This window comes from Mobula birostris, chromosome 20 (genome assembly GCF_030028105.1).
Source record: "Mobula birostris isolate sMobBir1 chromosome 20, sMobBir1.hap1, whole genome shotgun sequence".
Classification (NCBI taxonomy): Eukaryota; Metazoa; Chordata; class Chondrichthyes; order Myliobatiformes; family Myliobatidae; genus Mobula; species Mobula birostris.
The window spans coordinates 62,176,437-62,197,280 of record NC_092389.1 but is presented as its reverse complement, the minus strand read 5'-3'; the positions used below and the strand labels follow the sequence as shown (position 1 = coordinate 62,197,280).

The following is a 20,844-nucleotide window of genomic DNA, read 5'->3' as shown; positions in this document are numbered from 1 at the left end:
GGTGCCTTCAACATAATTCAATCACTTCCTCTGAGCGAGCAGCTGCAAGGGATGGAGGTAGAAAAGACCACTATCTCCTGGCTTACTGACTACCTGACCGATAGACCCCAGTTTGTACCCCTGGGCATTTCTTTGTTTGAGATAGTGGTGAGTGACAACGGAGCCCCAAAAGGGACTGTCCTGTCTCCGTTTCTGTTCACACTGAACACCTCAGACTTTCAGTGCAACTCTGAGTCTGGCCACTTGCAGAAGTTCTCTGATGACTCTGCGGTAGCTGGTTGTATCAGGAATGGACAGGAGTCGGAGCACAGAGGACTGGTGGAGAGGATTCTGGAATAGCGCGGGAGGAATCGCCTGCCCCTGAACGTGGCCAAAACCAGGGAAATGGTGATTGGTTTTAGGTGGAAGAGGACGGTGGCGATTCTTGTATGCATTCTGCGAGAAGAGGTTGCGGTGGTGGAGGAGTACAAATATTTGGGTGTTCACCTCGACAGCAGACTTGACTGGAAAACCAACCGCAAGGCTGTTTACAAGCGGGGGATCAGCAGACTCTATTTTCTGAGGAAGCCGTGATACTTCAAAGTGTGCAGCAGGATGTTGGAGTCCTTTTACCAGTCAGTTGTAGCGAGTGCAGTCTTCTTTCTTGTTTTATGTTGGGGGAGCAGCATCGGTGTCTGTGATGCAAAAAGACTAAATAAACTCATCAAAAAGAATAGATCTGTCCTTGGCAACAACACGGATTTTCAAACACGAGGAAATCTGCAGATGTTGGAATTTCAAGCAACACACATAAAAGTTGCTGGTGAACGCAGCAGGCCAGGCAACATCTCTAGGAAGAGGTACAGTCGACGTCCTGACGAAGGGTCTCGGCCCGAAACGTCGCCTGTACCTCTTCCTAGAGATGCTGCCTGGTCTGCTGCGTTCACCAGCAACTTTGATGTGTGTAACCCGGAGTCTATTGAGTTAGTGGTGGACATGAGGTTATTAAGCAAACTATTATAAATTACGGACAATCTGTCACATCCTCTCCATGATCAACTGAATAGGCAGCGGAGTCCCCAGCCTCCTTCAAACAGACTCAATCAGCTCAGCTGTCACAAGGATAGTTACAGAAAAACTCTGGGATCAAATGCAGCAAGGTCGAAACGCTCGGCAGAGATGGTGCTTGGTGCTCGGTGCTGGGAGTCGGAGGTCTGGTCGGAGGCTTGAAATTTTCGGACGGACTCAGAGTCGGCTGCAGTCGGGTGCTTCCAATGCATTGTTAAGTTTGCGGCGCTTGGAGGCAGGGAGAGTTTCTCCCTTCTACCGTCTGCGTGAGATGGTGGGGCTATCGGGACTTGAGACTTTTTTTTTACCGTGCCCATAGTCTGCTCTTTATCAAATTACAGTATTGCTGTGCACTGTTGTAACTATATGTTATAATTATGTGGTTTTGTTAGTTTTAGTCTTGGTTTGTCCTATGTTTCTATGATATCTTTCTGGAGGAACATTGTATCATTTTTTAATGCATGCATTTCTAAATGACAATAAACGAGGACTGGGTGTCCTCATAATCTTATCTAACACAAACTAATCTTCTTCACTATCCACAACTGCACCACTCTTGATATCATTCAAAAACGTATCAAACCACCCATCCACATTTTCATCCCGATCATTTAAACAGGAGAGCTCCCAGCACAGATCCTTGCAGAACACCACGAACTACAGACCGCCAGCTCGAATAAGTCTCTTCAAACTCTTTATTTATTCAAGATGGACTTTGTTAAATGCTTTAGTAAAATCCATGTACACGACATCATCAGCTCTACCTGCATCTGTGTCTTTCGTCACTTTGTCAGAAAACTTAATCAAGTTGTGAAGATGGGACCTGCCCCACAGGAAGACTCTCCCTAATTAGGCCCTTGCTTCCAAAAGCTCATATACCCAATCTCGAGGAAGTTTCGCCGGCTGTTTTTTGTACAACTGACGTGAGATCTACCGGTCTACAGTTCTCTGCATTTTCCCTTGTTCCCTTCTTACATACAGGTTTAACATTCGCGACTCACCCGTCCTCTGGGTACTCGTCTGTGCCTAGGAAAGATATGACGCTACTGGTCAAGGCCAAAGCTATCTCGTCTTTTGCTTCACTCAGAATCTTGGGTAAATTCCATCAGGCACCACGATGTAATTTACCTTAATACTCATTAGAAGACCCAGTACTTCCTCCTCCTTGACCTCCAAACTCCATAACATATTTATATACGCAGCACTCTCCACTAGTCCACATTTCGTCCCTTTGGTAAATACTGAAGCAAAGTACTTATTATGTATTTCAGTCACATTCTCTGGATCTGAGCAAATGTTCCCCTCTTTGTCCTAGAGGGATCCTACCCTCTCCCCAGATAACATCTTGTCTTGATATATGTATAGATTGCCTTGGGATTCACCTTGATTCAACTTGCCAAGGACTATTCATGGCCCCTTTTGGCTTTTGTAAATTCCTTCTTTAGTTCCTTTCCTGATTCTGTATAACATTCAACTACTCCATTTGATCCTAACTTTCAAAACTTGACGTACATTTCCTTTTTATTCTTGACTAAATTCTTCACTTCTGTGGGCATCCAAGTTTCTCTTCTATTTCCATCCCTGCCCTTCGTTCTAACAGGAAGATACATTTCCTGTACTCTGTGCAATCAATCTTTCAACACTCTCCCCATGTCTGATGTGGATTCACCAGAATAAAAGTTATTTCCGATTAACCCTTCTTAGTTCCTGCCTAATGCCCTCCTAATCTGCCCATCTCCTATTTAAAAATATCTCATCATTATCTATAGCTACCTTGAAAGTGAAGGAGTTGTGGTCTCAGTCACCTAGCAGCTCACGCACTGAGTGGGCAGGTTCCTGAATAGACTCATCACCCAACACCAGGTAGTAGTATAATCCCATTCCTTTGATAGCACACTTCCTGTTCTTCTGTTCTCTTCAAATGGACTCAGGGTCTGAACCCCCCACTGTGTCTCGCCTGTGCGCAGCTGTGAAATTGTCCCTGATTAGTAGTCCAACTCACACCTCTTTTACCTCCTTCTCTAGTTTTTCAAAAACTTCAAAAACCTGGTAGATTACTCACGCGTCCCTGCCCATTTCTCAACCAAGTCTCTGTAATGGACACAACATTACAGTTCCATGTACTGATCCATGTTCTGTGTTCATCACATTTACCCATAATATCCCTGACATTCAAGTACACAACATTCAAACTATATGCCTCATCATACCTGTTAATTTGATTTTTCCTGTCCATTCGTTCACTGATGTCTACCTTCGTGTTTAATCCTTCACTAACTGACATGGTGTTCCGATTCCCCGCCCCCTACAAAACGAGTTTAAACCCTCCTGAGTAGTATTAGCAAACCTCCTGGCCAGCATACTACTCCCCCTCTAGTTCAGGTAAAACAGGCCCCTCTTCGAAAGGTCACCCCTCGCCCAGAAAAAGGTTCAAATGATCCAAGCTTGGAACCCTGCCCCCTGTACCATCTCCTCTGTCACTCATTCATTTGTGCCATCATCCTGTTCCTACATGCACAAGCCCATGGCACCGGGAATAATCCAGGAATTGCTGCCTTGGAGGTCCTTCTCTTCATCCTCTATCCTAACTCTGTATACTCAGTCTGTAGAACTTCTTCCACTTTTTTGACAATGACATTGGTGCTAATATGCACCACGACCTCTGGCTGTTTACTCTTCCCCTTGAGAATATCCCGCAGCCGCTCTGGTACACCTGGACCCAAACACCCGGGAGGTAACACAGCATCCTGGAGTCTCTTTTGCGGCCACAATATCTGCTGTTGGTACCCCTAACTCTCAAGTCCCCTATCACTCATGCACTGCCTGACCTTACCCTTCCCTGCCACAGGGGAACAACCAGGGTTTCTTCATCTCATTTTGAACTTAAAGGAATTAATGGAATCAGGTGCAGGCAAAGGTTACGAAATGTGTTTGTGCACTCGGTCTGACTGCCACATGGAAAGTGACCATACCGGTTTTCCTCCAGAGACCAAACCCGAGCTGCATGGTGCATTCGCTGGCCGTGAGTTAGTCCTTAGAGTACATGGGAGACAGGAGGACTCAGCGGAGTTATCGTGGATAGGGTCAGGGCCAGATATGTCCTGCAGAGACTGAGTCCAAGTTTGGTCGAGGATGAGGAGCAGCTGGAGCCAGTGCCTGATTCCGGGAGCAACTTTCAGCGATCCCAGGACCAGTGGAATTGTCAAATTGTGGCTGGGTGGGGATATTTTACTGGAAACGTGATTATACTCACAAATTGCGGTACTACCATTGTGTCCTGTCCTGGGTCTGGGGAGGAGCTCTGGGTGGAACTGGAATTATACTTTATTTCTGACTGTTCCGGTTTCCTTTCAGTGACCAAAGGTAAGTTGGATGGTGTGTTCATTGGCCACAAAATGCAGTGCGATGTGTACATGGATGACGGAAGGAAAGAGGCCTCTTTCCTAACTCTATACACTCAATATGCAGGATCCCATCTCATTTTTTGACAGTGACATCGGTGACAGTGTGCACCAGGACCTCCGGATTTTCACTCTTCCCCTTGACAATATTCTGCAGCTGCACCTAAACGCACTGGACGCTAGCACCCTTGAGGCAACACGTCATCCTCGTGTCTCTTTTGTGGCCGCAGTATCTCCTGCCATTCTCCACTAACCAGTGAGTAAACTGTCTCTATCTCACTGCCTGACTGTACCCTTCCCTGCCACGGGGGAACCACCAGGACTTCCTCATCTCGTTTTGAAATTCGTAGAATCAGGTACAGGTAGAAATGTCCAAAAAGTATTTGTTGACTCAGGCTGACTGTCTCTGAAACTTGCTTAAAAATCTGCTACTCTCTAGATATTGAAGATCACAAAGGTGAGGCCCAGAGGCTAAATCTTGGCTGGTGTAAGTAGGAGGTGACCGTACCGGTTTCCTTCCAGAGACCAAAGGCGTTCACTGGCTGTAAGATACTGTCATTTGTGTACATGAGTAACCGAAGAGAAGAGACGATGTGAGACAGGGGACTTACCATGGTCAGGGTCAGGGCCATATCCATGACAGTGATGTCCTTCCCAGTGAGAGCCCAAGTTCATGGCCATGGTCTGAATTACATTGCAAAGACCCAGGAATCATTCAGAAATCACGTACCACGGGGCTGAATGACAACATTTATCGCATTGTTATAAGACTGGCACTATACGATGAATTATTTGCCTCACAATCTGCGACAGAATAATCTTGCACCTTCTGATATACCTTTCTCTGCAGCTGTTATACATTATTCTAACATTTTGTTCTTGTTTCGACTTGTACTACCACAATACAGTGCATTATTTTTTGACCCAGTATGCTAATACACCAACAAGAGGGGAGGACTGACTCGATCTGATATTCTATGACATTCATGAGACAATTTTCTGAACGGAAGTTGTTAAACGTTCAGGAACAAGTGATCATAACATTGTAAGTCTCGAAGTACTTTGGGGGAGTAAAAACTAAAGCCCTTTGATTGAATTTCACAAACAAAAACTTTGTGCAGATGCGGCAAAGACCTCAGAAGGCAAACTGGAAGAAAGCTGCTCAACAATTTGTCAGTCGAGGGACAATGGGATCGATTTAAATAGGTAATACATGTAGTGCAGGTAATGTTCATACCCAAGGTCAGGAGATGCAAAAATAAAACAATAGATCAACTACATGGATGAGCAAAGATTTATAAAAATATTGAAGTTAAGACTACTAATTAAGGAATACAGAAAAAAGAAGTAATACATTCTAACCATAGGGCATATGATAATATGAGAGCTATAGTAAAGTGGGAAATTCAGATTGACGAAGACAGGTTGAGAAGGATATTGCTGATAATATTAAGATTGACCACAAGAGATTTTGTCAATACTTCAGTCATAAAAGAAATGATAAATAGAAATTTAAGTGTATTAGAAATAACAGTGGGGTGTTAAGTTATGCAGAGAAGGACATAACGGATACTCTTACCTCTTATTTTTCTAAAGTGTTCACCTGCAAAGATGTTAAAAATAAAGTCTTAAAAATAAAACGAGATAAGAGTAACATTAATGAAGACCGAGTTGGAAAACTATCTGACAAGAACAGGGATGCAGCAAGTGGGAATAAAAGGAACCTTGTCTGGATGACTGCCAGTGACTGGTGGTGTTCCCCAGGGATTGGTGCTGGGACCACTACTTTTTTCTGTATATAAATGATTCAGATGATGAAATCTATGGATCGGTTGCCAAGTTTGCAGATGATTTGAAGATCGTTGGAGGGGCAGGTAGTGTTGAAGAGACAGGCAGGATGCAGAAGCGCTTAGATTAGCAGAAAGGGCAAGGAAGTGGCAAATTAAATATAATGTTGGAAAATGCACCGTCATGCATTTTGGTGGTGGTGATAAATGTGCAGACTATTTTCGAAAAGGGGAGAAAATTTAAAAATCTGAGAGGCAAAGGGACTTTGAAGCCATTGTGCCCAACACCCTAAGTGTTAATTTGGAGACTGAGTTGGTCGTGAGGTAGACAAATGCAATGTTAGCATTCATTTCAGAGGTGGAGAATACTGGAGCAGGGATGTGATGCTGAGACCTCACCTTGAGTATTGTGTATAGTTTTGTGCTCCTCGTCTCAGAAACGATGTGCTGGCATTGGAGAGGGTCCAGAGGAGGGTCACAAGGATGATTCCACGAATGAAAGGGTTATCATACGAAGAACACTTGATGACTCTGGGTCTGTGCTCACTGGAATTCAGAAGGAGAGAGACGTTCTCATTGAAACCTTTCGAGTGTTGAAAGGCAGAGACAGAGTGGACGTGGAAAGGATGTTTCCCATGGTGGGAGAGTCCTAGACAAGAGGGCACAGACTCAGGATAGAGGGGTGTCAATGCAAAACAGAGATGTGGAAATGTTTCCTTAGCCAGAGGGTGGTGAATTTGTGGAATTTCTATCAAGTGCAGCTGTGGAGTCCAGGTCGTTGGGTGTATCTAAGGCAGAGATTGATAGGTTCTCGATTGGCCACGGCATCAAAGCTGATGGGGAAACGACCTGGAAATGGGATTGAACAGGCGAAAGAAAGGATGAGTCAGCATTGAATGTTGGAGCAGACTCGATGGGCCAAATGGCCTAGTTATGCTCCTATGTCTTATATTGTTATGGTCTTCTGTTGGCAGAAAGGCAGCATGGGGTCAGAAAGGGTAAATAATGTTTGACCAATATGTTGTAGGTCTATGAAGAGGGAACTAAAAACTATGATAACAATAAAGAGGTGATATCATTTACTTGGGCTTCAGAAGGATTTTGGAAAGGTACCCGAGAAGCGGTTAATATTCAAATTACAGGAGGTAGCGATTCAGGGTATGGGATGTCAATGTGTGTAGAATTGGCTTAAAAGCAGAAAGGAAAGAGTTATGGAGAGAGGATCATTTTCACTCCCGGAGGATGTTAAAAGTGGGGTTCCGCAAGAATCAGTTTTGGATAAGCACAGAACTAGTAAACTCGTTACGTTTGCAGATGACACAAAATTAGAGAGATGGGCTAATAATATTCAAGCAGCAGAATCGATGCAGATAGATCTAAACAAAATCCTGATGTGGGCAGATAAATGACGGGTGAAATGTAATGTAAGTAAATGTAAAATACTACATATAGGAAGTAGAAGTATTAGATATAAATATACAATGGGAGTCTTGAGTAAGAGAGTGCATTGTATGGAAAGGATTTGAGTCTCCTGCAAGACATCACTATCAACATCTAGGCAATGCACTAAAGCAATTCGGAAGGCTGATATAATGTCGGGCTATATAATGCGCTCAGAGGAGTTCAGAGCTAGGAACGTCTCCTTAAGCTGTTTCATGCATTTGTGAGGCCACGACTTGAGAACTGTGTACAATTCTGATCTCTATATTTAGTAAGGGATGTGAAGGCACTGGAAAGAGATCAGAGAAGGGTGACTACCCTCATTGCAGGACTGCAGGGTGTGAGCTATGCAGAAAGATTGAAAGAATTAAATCTATTTGGCCTAAGTTGACAGATAATCAGAGGAGATATGATGGAAGTGTTCAGAATCATTAAGGGTAGAGGTGAGTAGGATGCCAACTGCTAATTCAAAATTAATCCATCAGTTTGCCAATCGGCTTCTCCCCCCCCGCCCCCACTCTCTCTCTCTATCTCTCTCTCTCTCTCCTCTCCCTCTCTCCCCTCCCTCTCTCCCCTCCCCCTCCCTCGACATCCCTCCCTCTTTCCACCTCCCTCTCTCCCTCCCCCTCCCTCGACACCCCCTCCCTCTCTCCCTCCCCCTCCCTCTTTCCCCCTCCCTCTTTCCCCCTCCCTCTTTCCCCCTCCCTCTTTCCCCCTCCCTCTTTCCCCCTCCCTCTTTCCCCCTCCCTCTTTCCCCCTCCCTCTTTCCCCCTCCCTCTTTCCCCCTCCCTCTTTCCTCCTCCCTGTTCCCTCCCTCTCTTCCTCTCCCCTCTTACTCTCTCTCTCCCTTTCTCTTCCCCTCCCTCTCCCTCTTCTCTCTTCCCTTTCTCTTCCCCCTCTCTCTCCCTCACTTGCCTCCCTCTCTCTCTCTCCCCTCTCTCCTGACAATTTACCTCACGCTTGTCTTTCTCTCGTTCATTTCCAGCCGACATGCATCGGTTCATCTGCCAATTTCCAGTATCATTTTTTTGGATAATTTAACAGCCTGCCCATTCCTTTACAGACTGAAATATTTATTCTCGATTTCTTTTGACCTTTGACAGATTTGAGATACCCATTAAAGACTGTTACATTAGCAACGTGCCACACAAAATGCTGGAGGAACTCAGCAGAGTTCCTAGTGTTACCCTGGATTGCCAACATCTTCAGATGTTCGCGTGTTTGTACACGAGCAACGTGCTCAGTTTTCCGTTTCCATCCTGATCTCGGTCTCTCTATTGTATCTTTGTTCAAATCTGTGTTTGTGTATTTCCAATTGTGTTGACTTCATTACTTACATCCTTCATATACATGAGAAGTAAAAATATTTACGTTATGTCTCTGTCTAAATGTGCAATGTGAAATTTATAGTAACTTACAATAAAAAGAATGTACAACAAGACTCACTGTAACATAGAAATACATTTGTGCAATTGTGTGTGTGTGTGAGTGTGTGTGTGAGTGTGTGTGTGTGAGTGTGTGTGTGAGAGTGTGTGTGTGAGAGTGTGTGTGTGTCTGTGTGTGTGTCTGTGTGTGTGTGTGTGTGTGTGTGTGTGTGTGTGTGTGTGTGTGTGTGTGACCAGGAAGAAGCTGAAGGACTGTAGAACAGTTCAAAATGGGAAACTGCTGAGACAGAGGTAGGGATCGGTCAGTGTCGCTGGTCTCCGTTCAGAGATGAATAATTAGCCAACAAAAAGATGAAATCTGTACGTGTAGCTGCTTCGTGACAAAGCTCAGCCTTTGAAAGTAAATCTACCGGCCAAATTCCACCAGAGACGCTGCTGAGAAAACGCCAAAGAATTTTGAACTAATTGCCTCCATTCGCCCCAAAAGATACAAAATAGTCAATGGTATTGAATTAAAGTGTTTGTTCAAGCAACTGTAACTAAAGTTAGTGAGGTGTATAACCGTGTCCTCTGGAGACAGATCCTCTCTATAAATCAGGGCCGCTTGGAATGCATCAGCTGGTCTGCCGGAGCTGTGAATGCAGGAGCAACAGAAATCACAGATTCACACTGAAATGATGTATCCGATCATCTGGCGGATAGAAGACATTTACTATCCTTTTATTTCTGCCTTTGGAATTCCCGGTAAGCCGCGGTGTCAGCTGCCGTGGGTGGATGTTGAAGTTCAATCCCAGTGATATTGATTGATTCTACCGCTGGTTTAAACTCTCACATTCCTGTCCCGGTATTTCGCATTTCAGGAGCGGGGTTGAAACACCGGGGCTATAGATGCTGGGATTTGGATCTAAAAACAAACCGCTGCAGGGAATTCAGCGAATCAGCCAGTTTCTGTGGGACTGAGCGGGTCAGGCAGCGTTCCTCCAGCGGTCTGTGATTAATAATGGGATGTTCGGCTCTCTGCTTTTGGTCTTGTCGAAGCTGCACTTCACTTGCAGATATTGTGTTTATACAGCCCGCGGAGCTTATGCAATTGATCGTCTGCATTTGAATGTGAGTGATTGTCTACTTAGGAGCACCAATCAATCCATCGACTGCAGTAACACTTTAGCAACTGTGAGGGAGTTCCGGGTTTGTAACACGAAACTGTCGTGGATTTTTTAGTAAATGTCTGCGATATGACTGAATATAAAGCAGGTGATGGACAGCACAATGAAGTCGATGCTGAGTCAATTAACACACCCGCCGTGGCGCCTCATAGTTATCAATACTGTGAAATGTTTTATAATATATCTACATCTGACACGGTTCCGGACATCTGACTGCGGCACCGAGTTTGAATTCCTCTCCCCGCTTCCCTGTGCCGGATTCAGTGGGAGGCGTCATGTCTGTCTGTGAGGTTGTGTCAGGCTGCGCCGCATCTGTTGGAATCAGTCCATGTTCTGTTGTAAAGTCAGTGAGGTTCCGGAATAGGAAGCAAACTCGGGGAATGCTGGAAAACACGGAGTCCCAAGCAGCTTGTATGGGAAGAGAAACCGGGTTAACACTTGTGTCAGGGGTCTCTCTGACAACAGTTCTGAAAGAGAGATACTTTAACTAATTTCCACATATTTTGTTTCGTCTGGATGAGTGTTTCCAGCATTTCCTGTTTTTGTTCCGTCTTTCGGCTGTTCTGTCGCTGACAGGGATCTCCATGGAAGTTGTTGATTGTCTAATGGAAGAATCCCGCCATCAGCGTCCGGATTTATTCATTTCAGCCAGACGAGACGCGGAAGGTGCCGGTAGAAATTGTCCCATCAAGTATTGACCCTGAGGAGGTAGTTACCCAGTTTTAGCTCTCCGCTGTCACTTCACATTGAGGAAATCAGTGAGGGAACCGTCTTCAGACCATATTGACTTTATTTTACTGTGTAAACTCCTTCTCTGTCCCCGCCAGCTCTGCGCCCTCTCTCGACGCTCCTGCCGCTAAATGTAACAATAAAGTGGAAATATCACAGGATCCCATCAAACTGCCGCACTGGCTTCTGCTCTGTATTTTCTCAACTTGCTGTTCCTGTCTCTCTTCCAGCGAACTTGGTGGCGATTGTGATCCTGTCCCGGGGAAAGTGCGGTCTCTCCAAATGTGTCACTCGCTACCTGGTGGGAATGGCAGCCGCCGATCTCCTGGTCGTTATCTCGCATCCGCTGCTGAACTGGACTGCTCTGATTTATTTTCCCCGATCATTCCTGCTGATCACTCCTGTGTGCAGACTAGATCAATGGTTGATTTCTGCGAGCACTGCGACCTCAGTCTGGCTGACTGTCGCTTTCACCGTCGATCGATTTGTGGCGATTTGCTGTGAGAAGCTGAAAACAAGATATTGCACCCAGAGAACGGCGGCTGTGGTTATCGGGACAGTGAGTGTGCTGGCCGGTTTGGAGACTGTCCCCTCCGGCTTTGTATTTGGGCCTCGAGAAATAATTAATGGTGTTCCCTGGGATTGTGTTAATACACCGAGCTTCACAAACTCTCCCTCATGGGCGGCATTTGATATGTTTCATCTCATTTTAACCCCTTGTCTCCCATTCTTTCTGATTTTACTGTTCAATATTCTGACTGTCAGGCGGATTCTAGCGGCCAGTCGAGCCCGCAGGGGGCTCCGGGGACAAAAGAGTGGAGAGAATGACAAGGACCGGGAGATGGAGAACCGACGCAAATCCATCGTTTTGCTCTTCAGCATAACCGGTAGTTTCATACTGTTGTGGGGAACACGGGTGATATTTTCTGTCTATAAACGGATTTCAATGGCTTTTTTTGGTTCTGTCACGGATCCCCGTTATATCACCGGACACACCGCGGACATGCTGCAGGTTCTCAGTCCCTGCACCAACACGTGTATTTACACCGTGACTCAGACCAAATTCCGAGATGAACTAAAGAATGCGGTGAAATACCCAATGAATCGGATTTTTAAATTCATAAAACATGAAAAATAAATACTGTAAAGTATTACAATTCAGCTGCCTTCATGCTCCCTATTCTCTCCCCCCACTTGTGTGTAAATGCAAACAACGCGATGAACAGAGTAACAAAACAAACACGAGAGATTCTGTATTCGCTCGAAATACAAAGCAACATGCACAAAATCAGATCCTGATGAAGGGTCTCGCCACGAAACGTCGACTGTTTACTCTGTTCCTCACACAGAAAGCTGGAGGAACTCAGCAGGCCAGGCAGCAGCGATGGAGAAGAGTAGAATGTCAACTTCTTTATGACGAGTCCGCTGATCAGAGTCCTGTTAACTGATTACTATTTTCCATCTTGTGTGTTGCTTTAGAGTGAAATAAATCTGTTTACAGCTGATCACTGGCCTCACCAGAGAAATCTCTTTTGCGCCTCACGTCCCGCCCTGTTAAATTGAAGCTTGGGGCGAACCTGCTGCCCGGTTCTGACAAAACCGCCTGATCGTGGAGTATATTTTCGTCTCTATCAACCACTCCTGCTCCCATTATAACATTTCCATTCCTTCACCCTGTTATTTTCCTGTTGTACAATTGAAGACAAAGTCCCGTCACCGTCACTTGTCTCTCTGTGGGAGATAGAGAGATGGAGAAAGTGAGCGCGAGCAGGAAGGAGCGCGAGGACTGAGGGCGCGGACGCGAGAGAGAATGAGACATCGCGAGGAAAGGGCGCGCGGGAGAGCGCGTAAGGGAGAGCACGTGAGGGAGAGCACGTGTGGGAGAGGGCGCGCGAGAGAGCGCGCGAAGGACAGGGCGCGAGGAAGATGTCGCGAGAGTGAGCGCGAGGGAATGGGTGTGTGAGAGAGGCAGAGGAAATAGAATGAGAGAGAGAGAGAGAGAGGGGGGGTGAGAGAGAGAGAGAGAGAGAGGGGGGGGGAGAGAGGGTGAGAGAGAGAGAGGAGAGAGAGGGACAGAGAGAGAGGGAGAGAGGGAGAGAGTGGGAGAGAGAGACGGGGAGAGAGACAGAGAGACAGAGAGAGAGAGAGAGAGGGAGGGGGGAGAGGGGAGGGAGAGAGAGACAGAGAGAGAGTGGGAGAGAGAGAGAGGGGGGAGAGAGGGGGAGAGAGAGAGACAGAGAGAGAGAAAGAGTGGGAGAGAGAGAAAGAGAGAGAGTGGGAGAGAGAGAGAGTGAGGGAGAGAGAGAGAGAGGGAGAGAGAGAGACAGAGAGAGAGTGGGAGAGAGAGAGGGAGAGAGAGAGAGGGGGGGGAGAGAGAGGGAGAGAGAGAGGGAGAGAGGGAGAGAGTGGGAGAGAGAGAGGGGGGGAGAGAGAGAGGGAGAGAGAGAGGGAGAGAGGGAGAGAGTGGGAGAGAGAGAGGGGGGAGAGAGAGAGAGTGGGAGAGACAGACAGAGAGAGAGAGAGGGAGAGAGAGAGAGAGGGAGAGAAGGAGAGAGTGGGAGAGAGAGAGGGAGGAGAGAGAGAGAGAGAGAGGGAGGGAGAGAGTGGGAGAGAGTTGGAAAACAACTCTGTGACATTTATTGCCGGATTTGTGGTTTATTTTTTTAGTTCTAAAATTTAAAATCCGACGTGTTTTAACAAATTGCGTGGTTTCAATACGTGTGGAGTCTCCTTTGTTTGCGAATGCATAAGTGAATTGCCGGAGCTGAATCAAAGAAGGATACAATGAATGAATTTTCAAACAATGTTCATTACAAACGGGTTATTAGAAAGCACATAAAGCACAGGATGGAAATCTATGAATCACATGAAGCAAACATTCCAGCGGGGGCACAGACAGGAGTATGTGTGCAAATGAGTGAGATTGCAGGATTGTGTATTACCCTAATCACTCCAGGGCCAAAGATGTCTCTGAGAATGTACAGGCCATTCTGAAAAGGCCCGGTGAGCAGCCAGAGGTTGTGGTCCTTATTAGAACTAACAACAGAGAGACAAGTTTTTGCAAAGAGAATGTGCGGAGTTGGGAAGAAAGTTAGGAAAATATGAACTCTCGGGTGGTGACTGCAGGATTCTTTCAGGTGCTTGCGAGGTAAGATATGGTAAGTTGGTACACTTAAATGTGTGGCTAACAATCTGGTTCAGGAGACAGGGCATCAGGAACACAGATCATTGGTCCCTCTTCCAGGATAGGTGGGACTGGTGTCAGGAGGATGGGTTACAGTGAAGGGAACGTAATATTCTCACAGGGAAGCTTTCTGGAGACACCCTGATAATTTTTATCATGTGATATGTGAAGGGGGTGTTGGGATCCAGAGCGACAGCTCAGTAAGTAACATTGAGCAGAAAGTACAGATGAAGTCGAGGAACCCTAAAGGGAGGTCAAGATGGGCACGTTAATGAGCACGGTGGCACCGGAGGACAGAAGTGAGTTTATTTCAGAGCAGGATGTAGCACAGTGAAATCAGATGTACGTAGCGCCTGGATTAGTACATGGCACCGTGCTTCATCCGTTACAGAGGTCTGTTTGGGAGAAAGGCAGGACTGGTATCGAAACACTCCAGGATTCATGTGATTCAGACAGTGCAGAGCGAGGTAAATGAGGGTGGGGAGCTGCGCTGCTGATCAGGCACAACGTCACAAGATGAAGGTCATCCCGGAGACTCACCCAGTAAATCAATGTGTGTAGAACTCAGGAATAAGAAAGGTGCGATCACTGTGACGGGATTATACAGCATGCCTACCGCATGAACACTGCACTCTCACACTGTAGAGGTACAGAATCAAAGCCACACTCGCACACTGTACCGGAGACTGATAGGTACAGAATGAACTCTACACTCTCACACTGTATCCAAGACTGACAAGTACACAATTTTCACCACACTCTCACACTGTAGCATAGACTGACGGGTACATAATGTACTCCACAGTCTCGCACTGTATCGGAGACTGACAGGTACAGAATGAACTCTGCACTCTCACACTGCAGCATAGACTGACAGGTACAAAATGAACTCCACACTCCCACACTGTAGCATTTGCTGACAGGTACGTAATGAACCCCAAATCCCACACTGTATCGGAGACTGACAGGTACAGAATGAACTCCACACTCTCGCCCTTTATCGGAGACTGACAGGTACAGAATGAACTCCACACTCTCACACTGTAGCACAGACTGACAGGTACAGAATGAAATCGGCGCTCTCACACTGTATCGGAGACCGACAGGTATGGAATGAACTCCACACTCTCACACTGTAGCAAAGACTGGCAGGTAGAGACTGAACTCTGCACTTTCACATTGTAGATTAGATTGATAGGTACAGAATGACTCCCACACACTCACACTGTATCGGAGACTGATAGGTACAGAACGAACTCTGCACTCTCCCGCTGTAGCATAGAATAACTGGTACACAATGTACTCCACCGTCTCGCACTGTATCGGAGACTGACAGGTACAGAATGAACTCCACACACTCTCACACTGTATCGGAGACTACAGGTACCTAATGAGCTCCACACCCTCACACTCTAGCATAGACTGACAGGTACAGATTTATATCGACACTTTCACTCTGCATCGGAGACGAACAAGTACAGAGTGAACTCCACACTCTCACAATGTATCCGAGACTGACAGGTACGGAATGACCTCCACACGCTCACAATGTAGCTTAGACTGCCAGGTACAGAATGAACTCCACACTCACACACTTTATCGGGGACTGGCAGGTACTGCACGAACTCTACACTCTCACACTGTAGCATCGACTGACAGGTACACGATGAACTCCACAGTGTCGCACTGTATCGGAGACTGACAGGTACAGAATGAATACCGTGCTCTCACACTGCAGCATAGACTGACAAGTACAGAATGAGCCCTATACTCTCATAATGCAGCACAGACTGACAGGTACAGAATGAACTCCACGCTCTCACACCGTAGCATTTACTGACAGGTACAGAATGAATCCCACACTCTCACACTGTAGCATTTACTAACGGTACAGAATGAATCCCACACTCTCACACTGTAGCATTTACTGACAGGTACAGAATGAACTCCACGCTCTCACACTGTAGCATTTACTGACAGGTACAGAATGAACCCCACACTCTCACACTGTAGCATTTACTAACAGGTACAGAATGAACCCCACATTCGCAGAATCAGGATCGGAATCAGGGTATTTATCACTGGCGTGTGACGTGCGGTTTGTTCAATTAGTAACAACAATTGAATGTAATGCATAATAAAAAAGAAATAATAATAATAAGGAATATGAGAATAATTATAGTAAATAAAAAAAGAAAATCAATTACAGTATACGTATATTCAATAGATTTAAAAACATGCTAACTCAGAGATACTGTGTTTTAAAAGAACTTGAAGTATTCTGCAGATTCATTGTCCGTTTAGGAATCGAATGGTAGAGGGGAAGAATCTGTTCCTTAATCGTTGACTGTGTGTCGTCAGGCTTCTGTACCTCTTACCTGATGGTAGCAGTGGGAAAGGGACATGCCCTGGGTGTTGGAGGTCCTTAATGAAGGACGCTGCCTTTCTGAGATACTCTTCCTAAAAATGTACTGGCTGCTTTGTGGGCTAGTACCCGAGATGGAGCTGACTAGATTTGCAATGTTCTTCAGCTTTTTTTCGGTCCTGTGCAGTATCACAATGTACCACAGGCTAGGAGATACAGGAGGAACACCACAATCCTGCAATCCATGCATCTGTTTCTGGCTGTCTTTCTGCCTGCTTAACCTATCTATTTGTCACTTTGCCTAGCGGTTATTGAGTGAATTGGGCAAGATTGCAGATGGCAGGGCCTTTCACAGGGATACCTGTAGTCTATTTTGAATCACACATTTTGCTGAGGAGGACTGCAGATGAGCCAATAATTTTTGCCGTTTAACATGGGCTATAGACACCAACCAGGAAAAGCATAGTTGAAACAAGAAATTGGTGCAGTTGTGAAGAAAGTTGCAAAGGATTCAGCAGAACACAGAGCAGCTGGAAATGTGGGCAGAGGAATGGCATATGAGGTGTTGTACCCGAGGACGTGAAATTTTAGAAGATTTTTTTTTGTTTCAGTATCTCTCTCCCAGTTGGAGTAGCAAGAATGGCAGTTCTGCCAGTGACGTTCTCTGCCTCAGGATGTGGGAGGTCAGTGTCCCCTATAAATAAACATGAGGGACGTGCACCAGCTGTAGCTCCTGACTGACCGTGTGAAGTAAGTGGAGGTGGAGATCGACAGACCTGGGCTCATCAAGAACAATGAGAACTCGAGGCGCTCAGGCAACAACATAGATTGTCAAACCGTGAGGAAAGGCACCACTGGAAGAACTGCGTGTGATGCTGAGGAAAAGGCTCATCACTCTGAGAAGAGCGGAGCAACATCGGAGGCGCAGGAGAGAAAGAGAACAGAAAGATCTGCATTTATCAGTAACCCAGTTCAGTTCACCAAACAGCTGCTGGGTCAGAAGAGAAGCGGGAAGCTGTCCTGCACAAAGGAACAGATGGATCACCACCTTCGAGGTACCTTCAGCAATCCGGACAGGGAAGTTGAACTGGGAGACTGTGGTGCCCTGATCGCACCCGCAGAACCAACAGAGGCTTTGGACCTTCGAGAGCCTCTCTCCAAGGAGGTTCAGCAAGTAGTGAAGAAAGCCAGAGCTGGTTCAGCTCCTGGTCCGAGTGACACCACCTACAACATCTACAAACACTGCCCCCGGCTTCTCCAGCACTGGAAGTATGCAAACGGAGAGTGGATTCCAAAAGAGGAGAACTCCAAGAACATCAGCCAGTTTAGGGTAATATCCTTGCTGAGTGTTGAAGGGAAGATGTTTTTCAGGATGGTGGCAAAGCGCCTAACAGAGTACTTGCTGAGGAACAATTACATTGATGTCTCCGTCCGGAAGGCTGGCGTTCCAAGGGAACCAGGCTGCTTGGATCACACTGGAGTCATCACACAGCTCCTGAGAGAGGCCAGAGAGAATAAGGGTGACTTAGTGGTTCTGTGGTTGGATTTGGTCAATGTCTATGCGTCAATCCCCCACAAGGTTGTTGAAGACGCTCTGAGGAGGCACCATGTTCCTGGAGGAATCAGAGGCTTCCACCTGAGAGTCCCAACAGGGCCAATGACATCAGACTGGTGCCGGCTGGAGATTGGGATCATCACAGGCTGCACCACCTCTGTCATCCTTTTCGCCCTGGCAATGATCATGCTGGTAAAATCTTCAGAGCCAGAGTGTCGAGGCCCGAAATCAAAATCTGGAATCCGCCAATGACCAATACGAGCCTTCATGGATGATCTGATTATCCCTGCAGAGTCTGTGCCTGGTGGTAGGCGGATTCTTGAGGGGCTGGAAAGGGTGATGAGGTGGGCAAGGATGTCCTTTAAGCCTGCAAAATCTAAGTCTGTAGTGCAGAAGAAGTGGAGAGTAAAGGATAAATTTCGTTTCGCTATTGAGGACATTCCAATTCCTACCATCAGAGAGAGCCCTGTTAAAAGTCTTGGGAAGATGTTTGATGCCATACTCAGAGATAAGGCAGCAATAAGAAACACCTGTGGGGAGTTTGAACAATGGTTGTAAGAGGTTGACAGGACTGGCCTTCCAGGGCGGTTTAAGGCATGGATTTACCAGCACGGTGTACCACCAAGAATCCTCTGGCCACTGCTTCGCTCTGAGTTTCGAGTTTCCACTGTTGCTGAATTAGAGAGGGTAGTCAGCCGGTTCCTGCGAAGGTGGCTGGGTTTACCGAGGAACATCAGCAGCATCGCTCTGTACGGGAATAACTGCAAACTGAGGCTCCCCCTGAAATCCATCGAGGAGGAGTTCAAGGTTTTGTGAGTAAGAGAGGTGCTGCAGTACCGGGAATCTTCAGATCCAAAGGTTGCTGGAGCAGGACTGGCAGTGAGAACTGGAAGAGAGTGGAGAGCAGCGGCTGCAGTGGAAGAAGCTGAGGCGCGACTGGGCCACAAAGTGCTGGTGGGGGCAGTCGCCAAGCGAAGAGTTGGACCTGGAAGTCTTGAATTCCACCATTTTGACAAAGTACAAGGGAAAAAGCGACGAGAACTGGTTCAGAATGAAGTAAGGGCAGCTGTGGAGGAGGAGAGGATCAGCAGAGCGGTGGCAATGAAACAGCAAGGAGCCTGGACCAAATGGGAGCAGGCGATCGAGCGAAAGATCACGTGGAACGATCTCTGGAAGGTGGATTCACACCGCATCAAGTTCCTTATCCAGGCTGTTTATGGTGTCCTTCCTAGCCCATCCAACCTGCACTGCTGGGCCCTTGCAGTTCTAGCCTGCCCCCTCTGTGCGAAGACTGGCACGCTAGAGTATATTCTGAGCTGCTGCCCTAGAGCTCTTGCCGATGGCCGTTATCGGCGACAGCATGACCAGGTCCTCCGGACAATTGCTGAGACAATCTGCAGCACCCGTAACATCTGCCGGAAAACAAGTCCGGTCAAGTATACCATCTGCTTTGTCAAAGAGGGGGAAAGACCAACAGAACACAAGAAAGCAACCGGGTTGCTCTTCACTGCGCAGGACTGGAAGCTGAAGGCAGACCTGGGAAAACAGCTGCAGTTTCCTCCCCACATCACAGAGACCACATTGCGGCCCGACACTGTGTTGTGCTCCGGCTCATTGAAGCTCGTCCTTATGCTGGAGCTTACAGTGCCGCGGGGAGAGCGCATGGAGGAGGCCTACGAGCGGAAAAGAGCCAAGTATGAAGATCTGAAGAACAACTGCTGAAGAAGAGGCTGGAGAGCAAAGTGTTGGCCCATGGAGGCCGGGTGTCGTGGCTTCGCAGGCCAGTCGCTCTGCAAAGTATACACCTCACTTGGAATCACGGGAGACAGAAGACAGAGAGCCATTTCTACCACCATAGATGCAGCAGAGTAAGTGTCAAGATGGCTCTGGATAAAGACGGCAGATCCGTGGGTTGCTGCTAGGACACAGGCCGGGGTCTGATCAACCCCGGTGGGGTCGCCTGGGTGAGGGTGTATTGCTGCTAGGACACAGGCCGGGGTCTGATCAACCCCGGTGGGATCGCCTGGGTGAGGGTGTATTGCTGCTAGGACACAGGCCGGGATCTGTTCAACCCCGGTGGGGTCACCTGGGTGAGGGTGTATTGCTGCTAGGACACAGGCGGGGGTCTGATCAACCCCGGTGGGGTCGCCTGGGCGAGGGTGTATGATGTCGAAAGACCCGAAACACCTGACGACCCCAGGTAACATCACTGATGATGTGCCCTAGATTAGCATCAGTCAGATGTTTCTGTAAGAAGAAGAAGAAGAAGATGGAGGAGGAGGAGGAGGAGGAGGAGGAGGGGGAGGGGGAGGAGGAGGAGGGGGAGGGGGAGGAGGAGGAGGGGGAGGGGAAGGGGGAGGGGGAGGGGGAGGAGGATAGGACCACCAGATCCCTTCGTGAGATGGTTACAACTAAGGTGAATGACGCTGCAAAGTTTTGTGTCCACCAGGAGAGTCAAGGGAAACAGTCGCACAGTGCAGGCTCCCCGGTGGCTGCTCCCCTCGCAACAGGAACACGTTTTGAATACTGATGGGGGAATTACCTCTCAGGCCACACCAGCAGCATCCAGGCTGCTGGCACTGACAGTGTCTCAGATGCCCAGTTGGGAGGGCGAGATCGGGCAGGACAGTATTTGAGAGAAATCTGTGTGCATCGCCAAGTCAGTGATCGCTCCCAGGTCTGCTGACATCCACTCCACTGCCCTTGCAATTTTTGCTCATTTCTTTCTCAATTCCTGCTAAAACACTGTTTACATTTACATCATTGATTATTATATTGTAATTTG

General features: G+C 47.2%; 1 protein-coding gene across 1 annotated transcript in view; it reads right to left on the bottom strand.

Annotated features, from left to right (window-relative positions):
- Positions 1-20,844, bottom strand: part of LOC140185033 (uncharacterized) — a 50,129-nt gene that overhangs the window by 14,188 nt on the left and 15,097 nt on the right. Inside the window, exons 3-5 of the mRNA XM_072238257.1 lie at positions 18,081-18,140; positions 17,922-17,999; positions 5,060-5,132 (exon numbers count right to left, since the gene is read on the bottom strand). Of these exons, the coding sequence (XP_072094358.1) occupies positions 5,060-5,132; positions 17,922-17,999; positions 18,081-18,140 (211 nt within the window). The remainder of the gene's footprint in view (positions 1-5,059; positions 5,133-17,921; positions 18,000-18,080; positions 18,141-20,844) is intronic.